Genomic DNA, 22,619 nt, shown 5'->3' with positions numbered 1-22,619 from the left:
CCTCTTGACTAACTTCCCCTGCTCTCTCAGTGCACAGCCAAACCCCAGATCTGCTCTCTCCTTGTTTTTCTTTGACACTTGAAGGAAAACTGCTCCTTATATTCTCTGGCACTCCTCCCAGCATGCCTTGCAGCAGCCAACAAGTTCCAGAGTCCCTCGTGGGACTAGCCAGCCCAGAATGCCCTTGTTCCACAATGAACCAGGAGTAGGGTATGCTTGACCAGTAGGTGGCGTGAAAGGGTCAGAATGCACTCTTACGCTGCCCAAGGTTTGACCTGAACTTAGCGTTGGGGACCAGATCCTGAACTGGTGTAAATCTGTGGCATTCCATTGACTTCACTGGGGCTATGCCAAATGAATTAACCCCAGCTGAGGAGCTGCGTCTGTGTATGTTACACAATTAGCCTGTTAATGTCTTAGATTTATTTAAATGGCAAACATTCACTTTCTTTGGCCTGACCTTTTTGAACATGGATTGAAAAAAAAAATAAAGCATTTGCCCTATTCAGATGATGTCTGTTGCTGGTTTTTCAGACTGCTGTATTTTATATTTCATACTTTAAAACGTGAATATACGTCTGTGACCGAGTGTGTGCAGAGTTTATTTTAAAACTGCCTCACTATGAGTTCCTCAGTATACTGTTTGTACACATCCTTTTATTCCGTGAAACAAAGGCTTCTGCCACACAGAGTGAAGGTTCCCATAAAATGAATTAAATTGGTGCTCTCCCATTAGAAGTACTGTCAATGCTTTTCCTGTGCTTTTGAAATAAAGGCCTCCCGTGGAATTGTTCAGTGGTTACCACATATTACTGTGGAGTTTCGTCATTTTGAATGCTCTGTGACTTGCACAGAAGGCAGCTGCTCCAGCACACACCCTGATAGCTAAATGGTAATAAAACTATACTTTAAATATGTTGAACCCCAGGAAACAGAAAATAAATGAAAGGACTTTGTGCTTACCAGCAATGTCTCTTTATTGCTACTGCAGGGGGAAGTTTCTGCATTTGGTGAGGGAAGGGTCCTGTAAAATCCTGAAATGTTTTATGTGTTAGGACCTTGGCTGTCCTTGTATCAGCCAATATGAGTGACAGTTTCAAGGGGACTGTTCTCTTTGTATAGTCCTTGTTGCTTCTCACTATGCCTCTATTGTTACTGCACATGCAATTAACTTTATTTGCTTGGGAAGATACTATTATGTCCTTGTATTTGTATCAATTATATATGAAGGGAGAAAAATATTTGACATGTGAGAGTCCCAATGACATGAACCAAAGTGAGTGGCACAGGGATAGACAATACGAAGAACTTGTTTGGATTGGAGATGGATCAAGGAAGCTGCAGGCTGGTTTTGCAAAACCTCATCAGTTTTAAAACACCAACCTGAGCAGTGGTTCAGGATGTGAATGACCAAAGTTCTGGTGGGGGTGAAGAGCAGCGTGTATAAACACTTCTGGTTTTGATGTACTTTTCTGATGAGCAAACCAGGCATTTGTGATTTCAGCTTTGCAAACCCTTTTTCAGTCAGGGTTTGTAAAATCAAAACCTCAAGGGGCTTTGGACTGGGTTCCATTTGACTCAGATCACCAAAGACAGGGTGTGTCAGATAAAAGGTTTTGGGTTTGGGCCCATTGCTAGTGTGGGCAGAAGTGTGGATGTAGGGCTCACGCTATGAAGTCTGCCCATTGACTTTAGAGGGCGATAGACAGCCCATTATTCCAGCCAACATTATTCTTCAATCACTGCGGCCTATGGTATTCACATTGATACCCACGAGAAAGCTCCTATTGATTGAGTGAGGCAGGATTGGGCCCTTCAAGAGCCAGTCAGAGGGAACGATGTATTTAGTCCATTTCAAAAGAAAAAACAAACCACCCTCAACTGCTGTAGCTTGTAGCAAAGTGTTTAATAAAGTACAGTATCAGAAACAATATACTAATAGAAAAGCTCATACTGTGAATACTGTATATTTTGTACTTCTTACAATTGTCAGTGATAATTTAGATAGTGAAGGATTTTTTGATGCATCCAGCAGAGATACAAACAGAACAACATAGACAAATTTCTTTTGTGGTATTAGAACTAGAGATGTGCAAGGATGGAAAATATTTCCCGTAGTGGTAGTAGAGAAAATGCTGGCAGAACATGGCCTACTGATTTCCACCAAGTGCCCTGTTGCAAGTAATGTGCTGCAAGTGTTGCATTCATAAAAGGCTATTAACCTGCAGTACCACTTATAGCTCAGACCACTCTGTCCTTCATTTAGCACAAGCCACAGCTGTTCTGCAGCATAGGATGATGCATCAGGCTGGCCCTGTCTTGTCATATTATGAAAGGTGACGTGACTGCCTGAACTTGACTTGATGTGCCACCAATCAAACCAGCAACTGAAACATTCGCATAACAAGTTGGACCAGCTGTCTGGGGGAGAAATGAATCCAGCAGAAACAATGGTTTAAAAATGCACATCAACTCACCAAAGTAGTGCTTATCAAAATGCTTATCTACTCAGCTTTTCATGTTGACTTCAATGGGACTACACGGGCAAGTGAGTACTCAGCAGGAGTCTGGGCCACAGAATGAGATCTGACTATCGTTTAGAGCTGGTCAAACAATGGGATGTACGTTTTTGGAACAATTTTCTCAAAAATTTCATCCTTTTTTGGTCAAAATTAATAATTTTGCAAAAGTTCAAAAAGTTTCATTAAAATTGTGAATTATAATTTTGGACCAGGTCTGTTGTGATTGCCTGTAGACTAGTCACATGTTATTGGCTGTCCGCGCCTTTCTTATGATGTCACACCCCTGCGCAAGCTTCTGACAATACACAGCTAGGATCTCATCCTTGAAAAATCATTCAAAAATATTCTGGGACCCATGATGTTGACAGAAGAAGAAAGGTAAACCAAGGGAGGGAGAGGACAGTGGCAGGCGGGGGGTGGGGGGGAGGAAGCAACTGTAAGGAGGAAGAAGAAGAGTCTGGATTAGTAAAATAAAAAGATTACAGTCTTGTGCTATTGCCTCCCAAAGTGCCAAGAGTTACAGCCACTTTTAACCCTCTTTCTCTTGTAACCCCCAAATTGGAAACGAGTCAATATTTCCAATTTGGTTTTCAAACAAGAAAGTGGGTGGTGGGCCACGAACTGCTAGCAAAGGGTAACTGGTCTTTTGAGGGGCATGAGGAGGAAAAAGGAGTCTAAATAGTCTAGGGAACCTTAAAATGGGGAGCGGGCGAACAAAAGGAAAAAGTAAAAGAGAGAAGAAGGGCTAGGAATACCCCCCCCACACGTTCATTTGAAATAGCAGGGGAACCTTTTCCCCATAATTTTCTCTTATGCTGCCACTAGGTACTGTTTTTCATAGCAGAAGGGTACACGGCTCACATTACTCAATATTCTTTTGGATTTTTTTTTAAATTATAATTAGTGAGCAAAACTAGAAAGCAATAACCCACACCAGGGTGCATCTAAGCAGGGTCTGGTGCGCTTCGTGGATGCTTGAAGGCACTGATCAATCCATGCACCAACAGCCTTCTAATGCACATATTATTATGGCTCATTGCTATAACATTTGATTGAAGTTTGCTACTAGTAACATTTAAAGGTGTTTGCACTATGCTGGCAATTGGCCAGAGTTCATTCTGGCCGCCAGGCAAAATGTAGTTCAGATCTTTTTCCTTCTAATTCTCAAGAGTGCTGAGAAAATAAGGAAGTAGGTAGTCTCCCTATGTGACGCTAACCCAGACCTTGGGGTGATCAAGGGCATATCGTTCAGCCACAGCTCTCTACACAGCCAGACAAGTATTTACCTATAGTCTCCATGGCAGTCAAGTGAACATCCCGGATTTTAAAAATAATGTCATATGGGGTTAATCTCAACCATCCAGGAGGAGGCCAATGAGTGCAGGAGACAGAATTTTCCCAGCAGCTAGACTAGAGAACTCACTTAATCCCACAAAAGCTAAGCCTGAGAACTGCCAGAACTAAATTCAAAGCTCATTGCTTTGCCTTTGCTTTTACATACAACAGAGAGAGAGTTTCCCCATAGTGCTAAAGGAAATAATATCACCCAATACAGTTCAGAGGTCAATAAATGGACCAATGGCCTGATTTTCAGAAATGCTGCACTCCTGCCACTCCCATTAAAGTCCATCTCATCATTAAAGCCACATGTTCCTAAGCACATCTCTAATTGCAAGATCCCCTAAAAATGATTTCATTATCTTTACATTTTTTACTTAGCAATTCAAAGCTATTCACACTGTTATCAGGCTACTCACATCAAGAATGCAGCTATTTATACATGCACAGAGAACTGACAGTTCTCAAAGGATGCACTAAAGAACGGCTAAGGGTGTTAATGACAATGGTTGGCAGTGGAGACTTCAGCTCTTTCCTGTACCACCTGTATGAAAGGCAGTTGCAGTGTCAGAGATACATTAGTTAGTTAATGGCACACATACTCTGTGAATGTGCAAACACAAACACTGACAGGAAAAACGCTGATACACCAATGATTTAAAAATAAGACATTCTAGACATAAAATAATACGGAGACTAATGACAATTTTATTACGGAAATTATTTTCAAATATTTATTTGTAGAACTAGTAACTGTCATTCATGTTCTAATAATGCCCTTTACAAATACATACAGTAGCATCTTTGAAAGCTAATGGAGTGAGAGCAGAAGGATGCAGTGTCAAAATAACTTTCTTTCAAAAACACATGGCTTTTCTACCGGAGCAAACAAATGCAGATAGTAGGTCAAAGAGAACGTTTTGTAGTTTACCCTGTTAAGTATAAATTTGATGTCATAATTCGGCCTTTGGGGTTGATATCTGTGTAGGAAAATACAGTATGCAGTCAGTGTACATAGCAATAGAGCTCTTCACTTTTGCCTAGAAAAGGTTCAGTACAATGCAAACAGAGCACTTTCTAATGATATCCTCAAAATAACAAATCTGAGGTCACTGAGCTAGGAGTGGGTGACGCTATACTATAGTTTCCTACATGTTGGGCAGTCAAGTGACTTCACCATCCTGCCTGTGTTTTTACAGGCTGCCGTATATGCGCTTGATCACATCCGCCTCTTCTTTGTCCAGGATGCCTTTGTCCACATAAGCATCAGCTTGCTGATCAACGAAATCCCTCAGCTTTGAAAGATCATAATCTGCAAAACAGGAATTCATGAACACCACGAGCTTTCCCCGCTTTGCTGTTTCAACTATGAAACGATGTAATTGTAAACATTATCCACCAAGTCCATTCTCCGTCACCTGGGAAAGAATGGAACTCACTACAAATGAATCTTGGCATAGTAATAAAAAACACCCTTGTGCAAAGTCCTCTTATATGTGAGACGCAATAAGTATTATTCATCTATCTTTCTTGCTCTGTAATGGTTTTTTTAAACATAGATCATCCTTCAAGCCAGTGGTTCAATGTGCTGGAAGTCTGTGCATGCAGTTATTGTTGTTAAGGCCCTATTATGTTCCCAGTTATCATGGACTTCACAGAAAATACTAAACTGACCGTTTCCCAAAGTTTGTGTTCTTCAACTCTCTGACAGCTTTTTGCTTATGCCAAACTACCCTTCCTGAGAACAGATGTAAGAAATTCAAGAAATCAAATCACTGGGACTAAGTGGAAAGGATATGATTATTCAGCTTTGGCAGGTTACAAGAATAATTTCCAGATTTGAAAAATATTGCAGTGAGTTGTCTGTATGTGCCAGTCCACATTACAAGGACTGAAAGACGCTTTTCATGTTCTGCTGCACTGCTAAATGATAAACACGGGAGCCTAAACCAAAGAATTTGCATCTATACAGCATAATGCAGGCTGAACACCACTGAACAAAACCTTGCTATGATTGAAAATGTGACTCTTTTCCATGGAAGAAGTGTAGCTTTAGGCACCAATTCTGCAAAGAAATCTGAAAAACTCTTTCTGAGCAGCCAGTGGGCAATCTTATCTCTGACATCAGATATAATACACTAATGCACACACAGAGGCAAGATTCAATGGAAGAATCAATGGCTGGCAGTCTGGAGAATACCAGTGTTCTAAAGATTTATGTTAATTTAAATGAATGAATATCTTTCCTAGAAATGTATTCCTCTTTAATTTTTACAGTATGAATTATTTAGTCCATGAACAGAGCCATCAGAATTCTCATAGAAAATGTATTGTGACTTGTTCAAATGTGTATTATCATATAAATATGGATTTAAGGACTTCTTCCTCTATCACTATTTGCACAATAGACCCTAACTCCTTTCTCTGCCTTCTAATGGTTGAATGAGTAAAGAGGGATGATGTGCAGGGACACTTTCAAAAGCAGATGAATTTATGCAATTCAGTTTTTACAATTACTGGGGCAGTGGTAACAGTGCAATAACAACAGTGCCAAGAGCAGGGGACTGGGAGTCAGGACTCCTGGGATGAAATCTTGGTCCCATTGAATCCGATGGGAGTTTTGCCACTGATTTTAATGTGGCCAGGATTTCACTCCTGGTTTGTGTTCCATGGTCTGTTACTGACCACAGGTAAATCACTTAATCCAGCCTTCCCTCAGTGTACCCGTTTGCATAATAGCTATAATAACGCTTTCCCTACCTAATAGTGGAGCTATGAGGTTTCAGTAATGTTTGTAAAGTGCCGTGAGATTCTCAGACGAAAGGGAAGTGAGAAATATTTATTGTAATAGTCTTATTTATTATTAACCATTTCTATTTGCCTCAAACCTTCCCCTTTTGAACATGATACTGCAGGTATGGCTATCAGTAACACTTTACCTCTGACCACCCTGACATGGAACATTTCTTGTGGACCTAAATTAGAAGGACTGAACACTTTATAATCTTGGCTTGTGTTAAAGTGTCAATACTAAAAGGCTGTAGTTCCTGGGAATTTCTGTGAGAGCTGTGGATAAGGCAGGCTATCCAGGTAATGATTCTGAAGGCACTAGTTTAAGACAGGGCCAAATGCAGCCTTGCTGTGAAAGTGACATGACCGGTGGAGTTTCACTGGGGCTGAATGTGGTCCATAGATGTCAGACAGCAGAATAGGCCAGAGATGGGACATGCTCTCTTCTTAATGTGGAACAGATACTATAGTTAACTGCATACACATAAAAGGAGCTGGTGCCCTGTTAGCACAAATTTCACATTTAGATTAGGTTTCAATACTAATCCCATAATTTCTTGCTCTGGAGACAAGCTAGATTATCATAAAACATTTAGCAAAGTTGAGAATGAGCAGACTAATTTGCAGAAAGTGAAAGGTAACACAAGACAGGCCTGCATTTAAGAATATATATATGCCAGGTCCTTGCAAAACATGGAAGATATTAAACACACAGTCTATGAACCTAATCGTACACTGAGAACTCTTACTGATCCCAGTAGAAGCAATGCATGTGTAAAGACTGCAGGATTGGGCTTTTAAGAGAGCACTTCTTCTTCGGCTGAGACACTCTGCAGTGTTGTCAAGCTGTTCTTGGTGCAAGACTGCATGGGATAGGCAAAGATGGCTTTGAGTCTTTATGATCCCATGAGCTGAGGGCCTCCCAGAGACCAATCTAGTTCTCAGCATAAGATAGAGCAGCCCTGAGGCTGCTCTAAGTAATGCCTAGCTGAACGTAGCCTCAATAGCATTAATTCTAGGGGTCAGCAGGACTTATGGATGCCCCAGCCATGCTCCTTTTTCCCTGGACATGCATGCACCTTTATGCAGGGGGCAGGATGGAAAAGCCCTGTATGAGCCTTCATAATGGCTCTATGCCAACTGAGGATTCCTATAGTCAAAGGAAATGCCTGGAGACCAGATCTGCTGCTTTGCATGACCAGAACATGGCAAAATAGCCAGAGCAGGGTAAAGGCTCTGGTTTTTAATATGCAGATAACTCATTAGCATTAATGTAAGTCTTAGATGCCTCCATGATGAAAATATACCGAATTCTTCAGTCTTTACTCAAGCAAAATTCCCATTGATTTAATTTCCAAACCCCCCAGATTCACTCTTGTTTTACATTAATATTTGCAACTACAGAATCAATTACATGGAAATTTGATGGTTTAATTAAATGCTAATTGAAATTGCAACAGTGAAGATTTTATCCAATTTTGGCTAATTTGCATATGTAAAATGGCAACATTATTATATTTTCCTCTCGAACTCAGCATATGTAATCTATGTGATATGCCTATTAACTGCAATATTACAATACTTCTTTACACCTTATTGGAATATGTAAACAAAAAAAAATCATCTTTCACCCACATCTGAAACATTACACTGAACTCTGAAATGGCCATACTATATTATACTGAGGCTAATTTGCATATACAAATAAAGTCAATTGCTGGTATTTCCTAAAAATAATCGTTGAAATCTTTCTACTCTATGAATGGTGAGAGTGAGTGTTATGAAACTTGATGGCTCTCTCATTACCTAAGTATTTTGTGAACAATTCAAAATATGCTGATTTGCATATACTAATTAGGTAACTCACAGCTATATTTCTGAGGACTAAAAATTACTATAGAGTTAATCAGAAAGAGGGCAACCTTAAGGGCTGGGAGCTGTGCAATTTACACCAGCTGAGAATCTGGCCCTAAGAGCACGGATCTCAAAGGTGGATAGAGCATTCAAAAAATGGTCTGATCCACCACTGCACTGCTCATTTTATGCCAGTGTAACTCCACCAATTTGCCTGGGTCTTCAGCTCCCACCAGAGCTGGAGACAGCACGGATAGGCCCACAGCATCAGGGAGCCATAACTGTTATGTTAACAGTTATGGCTCCCTGATGCTCTGCCTGTTCCCCTGTGCTCAGCAAAGTTTGGTTATAGAAGAGAATAAGGCCAGAAATCTAGCCCCATTTTCTATTAATGGTCACCTAAATCACATGGGATTGTTTCTGTTTCCTGATTTGATGACTGACTTTTTTTAAACAGAAAAATAGCAAATAGCAAATAAGGGCTGATGAAGTCCCAGAGGGAATTTTCAGATGAATAATCACTTCTGTTAAAATTCATGAAACATTCTGGACTTGCAAATATTTTCCCAAGTAAGCTGACTCATCCAAATACTCACAAGCAATTACTAATACAGGCCCATGAGTGGAGCAAATGTGCCATGTTTATGCACAAATGTATTTGTGAATCACTTTTTGTATTATTCCACCACGTCCAATTTGCTAGTTTGAAAGTAGACAAAGGATTGACAAGCACATAATCTTGAAGTGAAAGATTATGGCCCTGTATGATTCAGTCTGGGATAAACTTACTCAGTTTGTACTCCATTTACCACCACTGCTAGATTTTTGAATGAGCAGTTGCCAGAATACACAGTATAGAAGGGGTAAGCTAAGGGGTAAAGCATCAGGAGATTAAAGATTTGATTCTCATTTACTTGTAGTTTAAGTGTAAATGAGAACCAGGCCCTAATAGTATAAAATATAATGATGTTCAAGATTGCCATTGTGGATCCATTAATTTAAGGAATTCACATCAGTACATCTTACTGCTTTTCCAGACAGATAAAATGCTATAATATCTGTAGTCACAGTCATTTTCAATTTGCAGTAATGCTGGGGAAAAGGTTACTGTGAAGAGGAGTGAGGGGCTGCTCAGGAAATGGGAAACAGAAAACAATCCCATGTGATTGAACGCTAATTGCTGTAACAAACACACTGATAAATGGAAATATTTATTGGAATTGGCATGAACATTCTAAAGTAAAATGTAAGCCTGCCACCAACTATAACTGTTGCTGTGGGTTATGTAGAGAGGATTTTAAGAGGGAAGGAGTTTAGGTGAGACAAGTAGGTCATTATTGGTCAGTCCAAACATCTTCTACTGAGCTTCAACAAAGGAAATGAATGTGTCAAGCTGCAGTCAGGCACTGATTAAATAGTGTCCATCTTACACTTCATCACACATAGGGGCTGATGAGAGAATGTGGGGCAGACCCAGTCTCAACTCCTGCTCCTCCTTGGCTGGTGGTGGAGAGCTTCCTCTCCCTTTCCAAATGCTTTACACACTTTCCCCCACCATGCCTTGTGGTTTCTCCTTACCATGGACAAGATGATGGTGGAAATCCAGTCAATAGCACCAGGGCTGGGACAAGAGCTGGGATGCTGGTTCTGTATGATGCTCTGAGGGAGGAGATTCCATGGACAAGCCAAGTGGTCCTATTATTCCTGTGGATCCTGCCCTGGCCCCTCTACCCCTCCCCAGCCTTTCCACACTGTTGCCAGCCCCGTCTCCTAGGAGAAGCAATGTATTGGAGAACCAGCCTAAGGAAGGTTGAGCAGCTGTTTCAGTCACTGTTCCTCTTCTACAGAGCTTTACATGTGAAAGATGCACAGTGCCCTTAGAGCCAATCCTAGGAGCAATTAATAACGCCATAATGCTCTTATCTTGCAGATGAGATTCCTAGATGTTTTCACCTTGACTGTTTATGAAACAAAAATCTACAGGATTAGAGTTTCCTGCTACTTGCACAGCACTAGCACAATGGCATTGGGGTCTCACAGCTGCATGCATATATTAGAAAGATCCTCTTCATGAATGCTAAAAAAATAATCCTTAAAACATTTCTATTGATCTCATGGTGTAGGACTGACATTAAATGCATGTTGCAAGGCTTACTTATTATTCTCTGGATTTCGGTGAGTGGGTTCTTAGGTGGGGAGATGAGGGGGCGTAAGGAGTTTATTTCCAGCAAGTTAGTCAACATCAATTTTTTATTCAGGGCCAGTCTAGACAGGCTAGTTTTTATATTTTGTAGTAGTTCAGTGCAATATTTAAATATATTTCCATAAGATCATGGAGCTTTATAACAGACTGTTTCTATTATTTGTACACATTCCCTACATTTGGGCCTAGACTACTTGACAGTGATCCTAGCATCACTAATTATGAGGCTGTGATCCAGACATGTCCATAGTCTCACATTTTATATTTCTATGATTCAGCTCAGCTCATCATGCTAATTTATACGACGTAGTTTATAAAACAAATTGTAATCTGAATTTCGTCCACCCCATATGTGCAAGATTATTCATTTCATACCTTCTTTATTTCCCTGCTTGTTGTGCTTCTTCAGCCATTCTATATTCTTCCTGATGGCTTCCAAATACGCCTCAGCTTTCCCTTGAGGAACAGATGAGAGATAAATCAAACACCCTTCATCAATGATTGATGCAGCTTGTTTAACTGAGAAAACTTGGTTACAGTGAAGGCAGATTAAAACTGTTCTTAGTTTCCATTTAAGGGACCAGCCCTGTCATCCTTATTCAGGCAAAAATTCCCATGCACGGCTAGCAGATCCTGTCTGTGAGGGATTAGTCAGCTCTGATACGAATTTATGGCCATTTTCTCACTTTGATTTGTGTGTGCAACTCCTGTTGATTTCCAGAGCTATTGCATGCATGGACTGGGGTCAGTCTGTGGTGTTTAGAGCACAACAGCTGTTAAACAAAGATTAAAGTGTTAAGACACTGGGGTATGATTTTAATAAGACTGAAAGCTTTGTGCATCAACTCACATACTAAAAACATCAGAAACCTCTTCTACTGACTGGTGTCAATGCCATCAAATGTAAGATTGTGATGTTCCAAAAGGCATAAGAAAAAACCTACAACCTGAAACGCAGGCACTGTATTAGCTGAGAAAAGGAAAGCATGAAAACTATATAATCTTGTTAGAGCCTTTATATTCTGAATTTTGAAATGGTGTCTATTTTTAGCCCCAAGAGCACACAGGTCAAAATTAGTTCAAGGATTACCTAACAAGGCCCTGAAGGGAATGTTATAGATAATGGATTCTGAATTCTTAACTTGGCTAGAGCTTTATTGATGTAACGTGCTCATATTTGTCAGGAAAAGACTAGTGCGATTAGCTTGTGGAAGGCTGTTACTGCCTACTGTGCATGTCTGATCCCATCAATAAGTGGATACAATAGTAAATATGCTGAAACCTTTGAGCTAGGAGTGCAGAATTAGCGTGGAAGGAAGTCAGTCTGTGAAACAGCAAAGCATGTTAGAGGAAGAGACAAAGGGTCAAATTCTGATTTAATTTATACCTGTGCAGGTCCATTGAGTTGAATGTGGTTGTGAAGGTCTGAGAGCAAAATTTGGCCCAAACTGGATACATCCTCCATAGACATCCCACCACTAGCTAGGGTACCCTGCCTCAGATTGTTAAGTTCCATTCTGCAGTAGTGGACTTCTCACTGCTACTGGACGCTCAAATAGCCACAGCAACAAAAATACCCACTTCTCTCTGGCTATAAGAGTCCACCCCATCCTACTGGGTGCCAAACTAGGCATGGTGACTCATGAACTGTGACCTCTAGGTTTGAGTATTGCAACTCGTTATATCTAGCAATGAAACCATATATGCTGAAAAAGCTTCAACCAATACAAATTACAGCAGCTCCCAGCTTGGCAAGCAGGTTGCCATGAACATATCATCCTGGTTCATCACCCTCTGTAATGGTTCATCAGTTAACACATAATCCATTTCAATGATTCTATTCTGATATTCGAAGTCCTCCATAAGACTGACCTCAGTTACCTAACATATCACCCGTCTCTGCAACCACGACCTCCCATGACAGCTACCTTCTACTGGAACAATGAAACTGTTGACCATTGAGGAGGCTTGTGAGTGTAAGAGACAGACCGTCCATGGGAGATGTAACTAGACTATAGAACTCACCTCAGCAACAGATACCAGTGACCCTGGAGCTTGCCACTCCCATAGTTAAATGCAGAACACATGCAAAACTTAGCTTTTCCTCAGTAAGTCCCACACACACACACACAAACCACCATCACCCAAAAAATCCTATGAAGAAATCAAAGTATTTTTCCTACAAGCTGCGAGGGAAGAAATGTATACTGAGAAATTGTTGCTGTTCTATTTAAGTACTTGGGAGGTGTTGAAACATGATAGTGATGGGCACTATGGAAATGCCTTGACACAAGAGATTTAGCTAAAAATACATTTGTGCTTGTCTTTGGATTTTGGACCATTCCATGTCTGAAATACACACTGGTGAGACATGCTGTTTTCTGTGTGGTATGCCAGCTGAACTGTTTTTTTTTCCATTTACTATGGATCTCTGTGGAAAGAGTAGCCTATGGTCAGGCTAACCTGCCATTGTATGCAACATTAAATGTTACATTGAGGCAGCTGGCATGATAACCTGTATCAATGCTCTGTTTCCTCTTTGAGCTACTAATTTGCTGCTGGAACATAAAGTTCTGCATAACTTTGAAAAGGCAATTGCTTATGCGGACAATGGTTGTTAAAAGCACCATAACTGTCTAACAGTGGGTCATCCAAATTGCTTCATTCTGGAGAACAGACAACTCACTGCCTTTCAATATCAGCTTCTCATAACACAGATTGGAGAAATCAATATGCTCAGTCCAGAATACTGAATGCACCAATGATCTTAGGTCACTAAAACGCAACAGATGCAAAGAAGCAATATCTCACTGCACTAGTGTATTAAAATGCATTTGATCTGATTTCTAATGTAGGCTATACATTCTGTAATAAAAGATTGTGGCCACAATTCAGCTAGGCACATGGATCTGTGTATTTAAAATTAGGCACATGCTTAAGTACCTTTCCGAATTAAGGCCTATGTGCAGAGGTTTAGGAATAGTATGAAACAAAATAAAATACATTTTAGGAGACAAAATGAGAAAATAGTACTGTTGCTAGTGGCAATCTTTGAGGTAGGTTCATATTTACTAGATAATGCACTAGCTGCATACACACTGCAGTCACAACTACATTAATGAGTTATCTTCACCCAGCCATTGGGAGTGCTAAAGAATCATTTTAAGAATCATTCATAAAATGGTAATTAACCAATTTAATAAATTAATTGATATTTTTTTTGCAGATAATGGACTAAATTAATGATAGTTTGACCTTACAGATGTCAGCAAGCAAGCCTCTTTAAGGAGGCTGTTAATCACTCCAGTATGAATTTCTTTCATTCATACCTAAAAACCTTAAATTGCACAGGGTTAAAAATCTTAGAAAAGAAAAAATACCATTTTAAACACATATTGTCTTATTTTCATAATTTAAAAATAAGCATTTCTGGTTCTTTTCTGAGCACCTTTGGGATTCAAAACAGATCAAAGGCCCAATCCTGCTCTCTCACTGGACTCAACAATATAATTCCTATTGACTCCACTGTACATGGCTCCACTATCCATGCTCTTTAAAATACATTTTAAACAAAGAATTGGCACTGAGAAACTTCTCAGGGCAGAGAGACTGTCTTCCTCTGCTTTACATGGAGCCAACCACATCTAGTGCTTAAAAAAGTACTAAATGATAATATATATGTGACTATACTGCATTCACATTTAAGGGATCTCTTCTTCCCTCAATGTGTACACGTATCTCATCTACCTTACCTAGAATTATGCTCTTGCATAAAGAGGCTGCTGATATTCCATTTCAGTCACTAGGGTAGTTTAAGGATACTGATAATCATTCCAGGCTGTTTAGAGGATTGGTGGCAAGGAATACAGACTGCTGGATTTAAGCCAAAGTGCTAAATTAGAATTGTCATTACTCAGTACCAGCTTATCTGAAAGGCCTGCACAATTCCAATCAGTTTAGGGGTCAAAGACTATATAAAGAAAGAGAACTTCACAGTGCAGAGGAGAACTAGGGAATTCACTAGCTTGGGTTGAAATTCATGAAGGTCTGCCGCCCAGCAGTGTTGGCTGCATTTCAGAAGAGTAGGTTACATATGCATGAACGGAATTGTATTAATATTAGGGCTTGTTGAAAATTTTCCATCAATGGGAAATTGTTTTTTGATTAAATAAAAATGTTTATGAAAAATGTCTGCGTTCAACGGAAACTTCTGATTGTTCATCAAAACACCATGCACATGACAAGCATGTCAGCTCAGAAAATGAGAGTTCAGACCCAAGAGTTGAATAGGAATTGGTCCCATGCCCGCACAGAGTGCTAAACACAGGACCAATGGGCTTGTCTCATTACAAAATTATTCCAGTGGTGATATTATGCTGTATCCACACACTTGTGCCACTCTGCTGTGTATGTAATCCTCTGCTAGTCTGACCAGGAAAAAAATCCAGTCATTTGGTGCACAAGCTAATAGCAAGAGTACCTTTTGGTTCTTCATTGTTTCCTGCTGTATTTTGTTCTTCCACTTTTGTGGAATCCTTCAATGTTTCATATTGTTTTTCCATTTTTGCTGCTTCTTCCTTTGTACTGTCTGCCTCTTCATTGCTCTTATCTAAAGAAGTTGCAATCAGAACATTCCCTTACTTTTGTACCATAGGTACCATAAGTGTTTTGAAATCACGTCATTCATTGCTAAACATTAGCATGTTCTTTTGGGAAGTTCAAAGACTTTGACTATTGATTCAGAAAGAAACTCATAGAAGCCTGAAAATGGTGCATCTCTAAACGTCATCTCCTGCCTTGGTCACTGAAAATGCCTACCTTTTCTCTTGCAACCACTACTTCAAGTCAGTCAATTAAGATATCATAATATACATTCCTTAAGGGCTAGTTTCAAAGTTCATGGAAGATTAGGGGAGTTTCTCCATTGACTTCAATGGGCTTTAGATCAGGCCACACAATCCACAGAATGGGGCCTGTCTTTATTTTTTTCTTGTACTGCAGTGAGTACAAAGAAATCAAATCCATCGAAGTCTAGGGCCAGGTCCTCCAAAGCATTACACAAGGGTTGTCCTTGCATATGGGTAATACTCTCTGAAGTAACGCTCATCGCCAGTGGAATAAGGACACTCGTGAATAAAGATTTGGAGGTTTTGGCAATTATGTGTCAACTCCTCCCTCCCTTCCAGCAGACAGATAGTTACAGCCCTGCACTTTGCAGGCTCAGACCCTTAAATTACCAGTCTGACACCTAGTTAAATTAGTTTACTGATGTAAGCAGAGTCAGGATGAGCTCTACCCTAACATCTGATGGTAAATTGTGGGGAGTGTGGAAAGAATCTCAAGTATTTGCATTGGCATTTCAGTTATTTGCATTGGCACTCCCACCCCACTTAGCCTAGCACACGGCAGCCTGGGATGGTTATTTTCACAGCTGTGGGATCCCCAATTTCTTTGTTATTGGGGCAGGAAAAATAAAATGTCACCCTGATTAAGTAAATGAGGAACTACAAAACTGTCTTATGATAAAGGGTTTCATTATCAACTAAATAGCACTTGCTAGACAAGGGACATGGGTTCCAAAACCCAGTGAATTGAGAGAGGCTGGGGACAGGTATCTGTACTTGGTGGTGCAGGCTCCTTGTGTGAGCCAGAAGCACCAGTTCCACCTATGCCTCTCTCCACTGTGGAATGTCAGAGTTAATTTTTTGATTCCCTTAAGAATCTAGATACAGGTTACTGAGCTGAACTCACTTTGGACTAGTGGTGCACTGGCACTGGGGCTCCCCTACTGTGAGTTGAAATCACTAAGAGCTGAAATCACTAAAGAACTGGAATTGCTGAGCTGAGAGCACTAAGTACTGTGCTAACTAGTGGGGGAGCCTGAAGCTATACCGCAGAGCGGAGTGGAGCAGTTCATGGAGCCACGGAGTGAGTGGAACCGAGCAGTTTGTGGGGATGGCTGGTGGACCAGAGCAGCTGGCAGAGCGGAGCAGCTGTGGGACGTGTGGAGCGGCCCATGGAGCGAGCAGAGCGGAGCAGTTTGTGAGGACGGCTGGAGGAGCGGCACAGCTGGTGGAGTGGAGCCAGTCATGGTGAAGGCTGCAGCAGAACTCCATAAAGAGGCGAAGCAGTCGGCTCTGGCCCACGTAAGGTGCCCCTTAACACCCTGTATGTGCCGCCCCCCATTTCCACCCTCGGGGGGGGGGGGTTAAAACTCTGCAGATAAACTTTTGAACTCTGGGGTGGCACTGACCAGAGACTTTTGTGTTGTTGGACTTTGGGGTGATTGGACTTAAGACCCTAAGGGGGAAAGGACAGTGCCAAATGTACTTGGAGGTGGGTTTTTTTTGCTTATGGTTTGTGTATAGTCCTGTTTGTGGTGTCTCTTCAACGTGATGCCGCATTGTGTCCCTCCTTTATTAAAAGGATTTTGCTACACTCGGACTCTGTGCTTGCGAGTGGGGAAGTATTACCTCCTAGAGGCGCCCAGGGGGGTGGTATGTAATTGTCCCAGGTCACTGGATGGGGGCTCGAGCCGGTTTTGCATTGTGTTATTGACATGGAACCCCTGGATACTGAACCCGGCCCTTGTTGCTGCCAACTCAGAGGGGCAGAAGGGTTACACTTATAACTAAATAGGTTGAACAACAATGTGTTATTAAATAGTGATTGCAAGGAGATAGAGGAATAGAGTAAATACCTGCTAGTAGCTTGTTTTTGGTGCTGGTCAGGGGGCTTTCAAGTTTACTCTTTGTCTGCAGAGCTATCATTGCATCCAAGTTTTCTGGAAAATGAAAAAAACCTAGTTACTCTCATACTGAAAATGATAGTGCCCAGATTATCCACCTGTGCAAGAACACAGTTAAATTGCCTGTAGAAAACAAAAGGGTTAAGCAAGGAATTAATAATTCTTGTCACTGAATATATAATGTAAAGGCAACTGATTACCAAGTAACAGAATAGCTATTTGGCTACAGAGAACTTTGAATATTTTTAAGTATAAAATATGCTACAGCATGATAATATGGGCACCAAATAATACCAATATGCATAAAAGACAGCATGAGAATGTAGATCTATTCAAATTAGAGTATTTAAATCATCCAGACTCTTCTTCTTCCATTTTAATTCAATGAATGAGCTGACAAAACATAAAGACCACAGTGTGCCTACCAACTGCTATTGGTGTAAGGAATGGATGTGTGCAATTACAAGCATTATCTCAATCAAAGCTGCAAGCAGCATGTTTCTTTTTCCTGGAAGGAGAATATTCCCCTGAACAGTTTCTCTGAAAAGTGCTTTTATAGTCTAGGTGGGAAATTAGTCCAGTAAAAAGGTTTTATGTGCTATTTAAAGTGGAATCAATTTTTAGAAAGTTGACTAGATTAAAAACAGCATTTGTACAAGTGCCTCAGAAAACAAACATTTATTAAAAACTTAGCAGACTATGGTGACTTTACGCGGCCCTAGGAGACTGTAGAACAATGCTTTCTAGTACTTTAAAAACCTTTAAGGCTAACTCTTGTATCCTACAAAAGTCAAAGCAGAATTTGGCTCTTAGAAGGAAAAACATTAACAACTCAGATACGATCAGTACATACTAGTACAAGAGAAACAAAACCCTTTAGACATTGTGTTTAATTACACACATGCAAATGCAGATTATCATGTAATTAGTTATGCTTTCTCATTTATATTGTGGCATTAGTCTAGAATTTGCTTGTTCTTTCAGCAACCTTTTAAAAGTACAATTGAACATTAATCCACAATTCTATACTTAAGAAGATAAGAACGGCCCTACTGGGTCAGACCAAAGGCCCATCTAGCCCAGTATTCTCTCTTCTGACAGTGGCCAGGTGCCCCAGAGGGAATGAACAGAACAGGTAATCATCAAGTGATCCATCCCCTGTCGCTCATTTCCAGCTTCTGAAAAACAGAGGCTAGGGACACCATTCCTGCCCATCCTATCCTCCATGAATTTATCTAGTTCTTTTTTGAACCCTGTTATGGTCTTGGCCTTCACAACATCCTCTGGCAAGGAGTTCCACAGGCTGACTGTGTGTTGTGTGAAGAAATACTTCTTTTTATTTGTTTTAAACCTGCTGCCTGTTAATTTGATTTGGTGACCCCTAGTTCTTGTGTTATGAGAAGCAGTAAACAACACTTCCTTATCTACTTTCTTTGCACCAGTCATGATTTTATAGACCTCAATCATATCTCCCTTTAGCCATCTCTTGTCTAAGCTGAAAAGTCCCAGTCTTATTAACCTCTCCTCATATGGAATCTGTTCCATGCCCCTAATAATTTTTGTTGCCCTTTTCTGAACCTTTTCCAATTCCAATACATCTTTTTTGAGATGGAGTGTCCACATCTGCACACAGTATTCAAGATGTGGGTGTACCATGGTTTTGGGGACTACTGTGCTGCAGGAGGTAGGATCTTTTGGATGGGATGTAAAATTGAGGTCCTTGTGCTTATGATCATTAAATTCTGGATCAATTTTAACCATGCAAATAGATTTGCTCTATACATTTCTCTTGCAGTTTCAGTTGGATAAATTATTCTAATTCACATTCTGTTTTATGCTGTTGTGAAGTATTGCCACTTTTTTTAGGCCCTAATCCAGTAAGCCATTTAAGCATATGCTTAACTTTAAGCAAGTGAGTAGACATTTGAAATCAACAGTCTATTCAGCTGCTTAAAGTTAAACATATGCTTATGTGGAATGATTGATTAGGGCCTTCCATGCTCCACCCCAGAAGTGACAGCATTTTAGTGGCAGGTGAAATGATCCCTATATTATGGAGAGACCAAGAGTTCTCCATGGTTAAAGTTACAGTTAGGGTTCCACTGAAAGGCTGATCTTCAAACTCCTATATAAATCTGTAGATGTATATTTCTATGTTACCAAATATGAATGAGAAGAACATTTTAAAAGATTTTTAGTTACAAACTTTTTAAAAAATCACTTCTTTTTGAAACTTTCACAGACAGTGGGATCTACATAGGCACAAAGATGCTTTAGGAGCACAAGACCCAATTGGCTCTCACCACACTAATTGGCTCTTACCCAACAATTTCAAAGTGGTTTATGACAATAATTAGTGTTACTATCCCATCATAATATAAACATTTAGCAAGCTACTGTATTTTCAGTTTGATATATTGGGCGTTAGCTGTGCAAGCCATTAATGGGGATTGCAATGACACGTTCTCACACACAACAGTGATATGATTGCCCAAGAGGCCAGATTCTTATTACACAGGATTGGTTGCGGCCTTTTTTTCAAAATTAATTTCCCCTCCCCCCTAACAGTTTTCATTTTTTCAAAGCACTTGTGTTTCCATCAGATGTGGATGGACCACGGTTGAATAATGTTTGCTTTGAGTTACATTAATGGCGTGAGTCATCTTCAGAAATGACATGTGCAGGGCCAGTAGCTAAGCAACTGAATGTCCTATTTGGTGGTCTAACAAGATCTGATGACTTTTCTAGTCTGGTTACCCTAGCAACCTATTTGTTACAGAGTAAGAATTCATAAAGGTGTTGACCTTATGTCAGCTTGGCCACCTCTTTGTAATGATACTAATCAAGGCAACAAAACAAGAGCTAAGGAGCTAATGGATGCGACCCAGGTTAGTAAAACAGCTATCCCAAGGGCAATAGGCTTTGAGACTGCTATTACCTACCATGAAGGCATTGCTGTCTAATGGTTAGAGCCAGAAACCAGACCTCAAGCAGATCTGGTTTCTACTCCCAGCTCTGCCGCTGGCTTACTCTACATCAACGTACTGGCAACTATCAGCACAAACTCTTATGCTGAAGCTTGCTACAGTATGTAAAACTGATTTCTTTACCTGTAGTTAAGATTGCTATCAGGCGCCATGATCATCACATTCTGTTTAAAAACCCAGCATTTCTATGCTGCATAGGAACAACACAACAGAACAAGTCTTTTTGCAGAAGTGTTGTTTAATATCATACATTTTTGCCATCAGTCAACTTTCAAATTAAGTTGACGAACAAAGTTAGAATGTGAAAGTGCCTCCTAGGCACAGGTTGATTATGCAAAGAAATTATGTCTTTCCAGGAAATGTTACAACCCCCCAGAAACCATCATGAAAAGATAGATCTGTGTACACAGGGAGAGAAGTATCAGCTTTGGATTTCATTATTCATTCAGCTAAACATTAGCATGGGCAGATTACTCACTGCCCACTAACAAGCCCATAGTCATTTAAGTAGTAATAATTGGCTGTCACCACACTAATTGGCTCTTACCCAACAATTTCAAAGTGGTTTATGACAATAATTTACAAATGGGAAAGTGAGGCAGACAGGTGTAAGACTAAACAAACTGAATGCAGAGTTTGGCCCTTAATCAGCTTCACCTAGGTCTCATCCCATCAAAAAGGGTTATATGAACTACTAGTAGCTAGAGATGGGCCTCCAGCACTGAACTAGAGGTGGGTTGCAGTCAGGGAATGGAGGCACCACTGGTTTTGCTGATGGATGATTCACTCTTGCCCACAGACAGGAGAAAGATCAGACTGCTGTTCTGTGCCAGCTATAGTGGCTCTCAACACTCAATTGAAGGGGACAAATAAGCAGGCTGGTAGCAGGGCCTGAGTGAGGGAAGATATCAGCATCTGAAGGACCTAACTGGCTCCTACTACTTCAGTTGACTGCCTGTTCTCCTCAAGTGGGTTCAGGGAAGCAGCAGGAAACAGGAAGCTCCCTGAGAAGCTGGTGTTAATCAGTCCAGGCTCCTGGGGGTGCCAGAGAGGTATATAAGAGGCTCCTCCTCCTCTCTCTCCCTGCAGCTCCTGCTGCTTTCTTTTATTCCTTCTCACCTTTTCTCCTGCCTGCCTGTTATGTCTCTTGTGCCCTCCTTCCTCCAGCACAGCACTCCACCATCTCTGTGCATCTCGAGCAGAGAGAATACATATGCACCAGCAGCAGATACAATTTTCTACACTCTGGGTCCTAGTGGTGCTCACACATAGTCTGGCACCTGAGGCGGCCGCCTCAGTTTGCTTCATGGTAAGGCCAGCCCTGATGAGGGGGACATCACAGTGAAGAGTTTGTTTGTTTGTTTGAGGGGAAAGCAGTGTCAGGATTTCCTTTGTTGTTCCTGTTTAATCCCCTCCCACAAAGGCTGGGCATCAAGCTAACCCCTTCATGCGGCTCAGGATAGCTAGATGCAGCTCCCTCCAGAGCAGTGGTTCTCAACCTATTTACCATTGTGGGCCGCATATGCAGCTCTCTCTGTGTTGTGTGGGCCACCTCCAAACAATATATATACTGCCTGCATGGTCCTGAGGATGTCACATGGGCTGCAGCTGTGTGCTGATTGGGCTGCAGGTTGAGAACCACTGCTCTAAAGGATTTTAACATCATCACTCTGGGGATAGTAAGATGGGAAATCTCTCAAGAGCCATATGATGCAATTTCTGCTCCTATCTAACCCCCTCCCTCTCTGGGGCTGCTCATGCTGCCTGTGCAGCCCATTAAATAACATTCTGATAACATGCAGCTTGCGAAGGGTCCTGGAGTGGGACAGGGGTCATGTAAACCCAGCCTGGAGGAACTTAATTTGGGAAATTCAGATAAATGGCACCCTCCCCCCAATATCCTGGTCCTAATCCCACATTTATGGTTTCAGTGCTCAGATGTGCCTACAGAGACACAGACTCCAGAAGGCAGTCCTTACGCTGAGCTGTTAAACAACAACAAATGGGTAGGCAAATGGTCCTTTCCCCACAAACAAAAAACAGGTGACAGGGTGCAAAGCACTGGGCTTTCAAGAATCAGAGAAACCAAATTAATGCATCAACAGAGAAGCTATTAGGAGGGCTGCCACTTATAACAACAGATCCAGGGGGTAGAGTGGGAAGAAGTCAGCAAAGAG

At 41.0% G+C, this 22,619-nt stretch overlaps 2 protein-coding genes across 6 annotated transcripts in view; one reads left to right on the top strand and one right to left on the bottom strand.

Moving 5' to 3' along the window:
* Positions 1–1,893: 1,893 nt before the first annotated feature.
* SCG3 (secretogranin III) overlaps positions 1,894–22,619 on the bottom strand; it is a 46,963-nt gene continuing 26,237 nt past the window's right edge. For 2 of the 5 annotated variants that reach the window (XM_044979161.1, XM_044979166.1), the window contains 4 exons: positions 17,408–17,491; positions 15,188–15,316; positions 11,083–11,163; positions 1,896–5,172 (listed from right to left, as the gene is read on the bottom strand). In XM_044979161.1, coding sequence (XP_044835096.1) covers positions 5,054–5,172; positions 11,083–11,163; positions 15,188–15,316; positions 17,408–17,491 — 413 coding nt within the window. In that variant the 3' untranslated portion in view covers positions 1,896–5,053. Of the gene's footprint in view, positions 5,173–11,071; positions 11,164–15,187; positions 15,317–17,407; positions 17,492–22,619 lie in introns of those variants that run through there. The other 3 variants (XM_044979162.1, XM_044979165.1, XM_044979163.1) reach the window with 3 other exon arrangements.
* AP4E1 (adaptor related protein complex 4 subunit epsilon 1) overlaps positions 20,254–22,619 on the top strand; it is a 73,842-nt gene continuing 71,476 nt past the window's right edge. The window contains exon 1 of the mRNA XM_044979158.1: positions 20,254–20,343. The gene's annotated coding sequence lies outside the window, so the exon portion shown is untranslated. The remainder of the gene's footprint in view (positions 20,344–22,619) is intronic.

Source organism: Mauremys mutica, chromosome 11 (assembly GCF_020497125.1).
Source record: "Mauremys mutica isolate MM-2020 ecotype Southern chromosome 11, ASM2049712v1, whole genome shotgun sequence".
In the NCBI taxonomy this organism is placed as follows: Eukaryota; Metazoa; Chordata; order Testudines; family Geoemydidae; genus Mauremys; species Mauremys mutica.
Note: the sequence above shows the minus strand (reverse complement) of the source record. Positions and strands in the feature narration are given on the sequence as shown.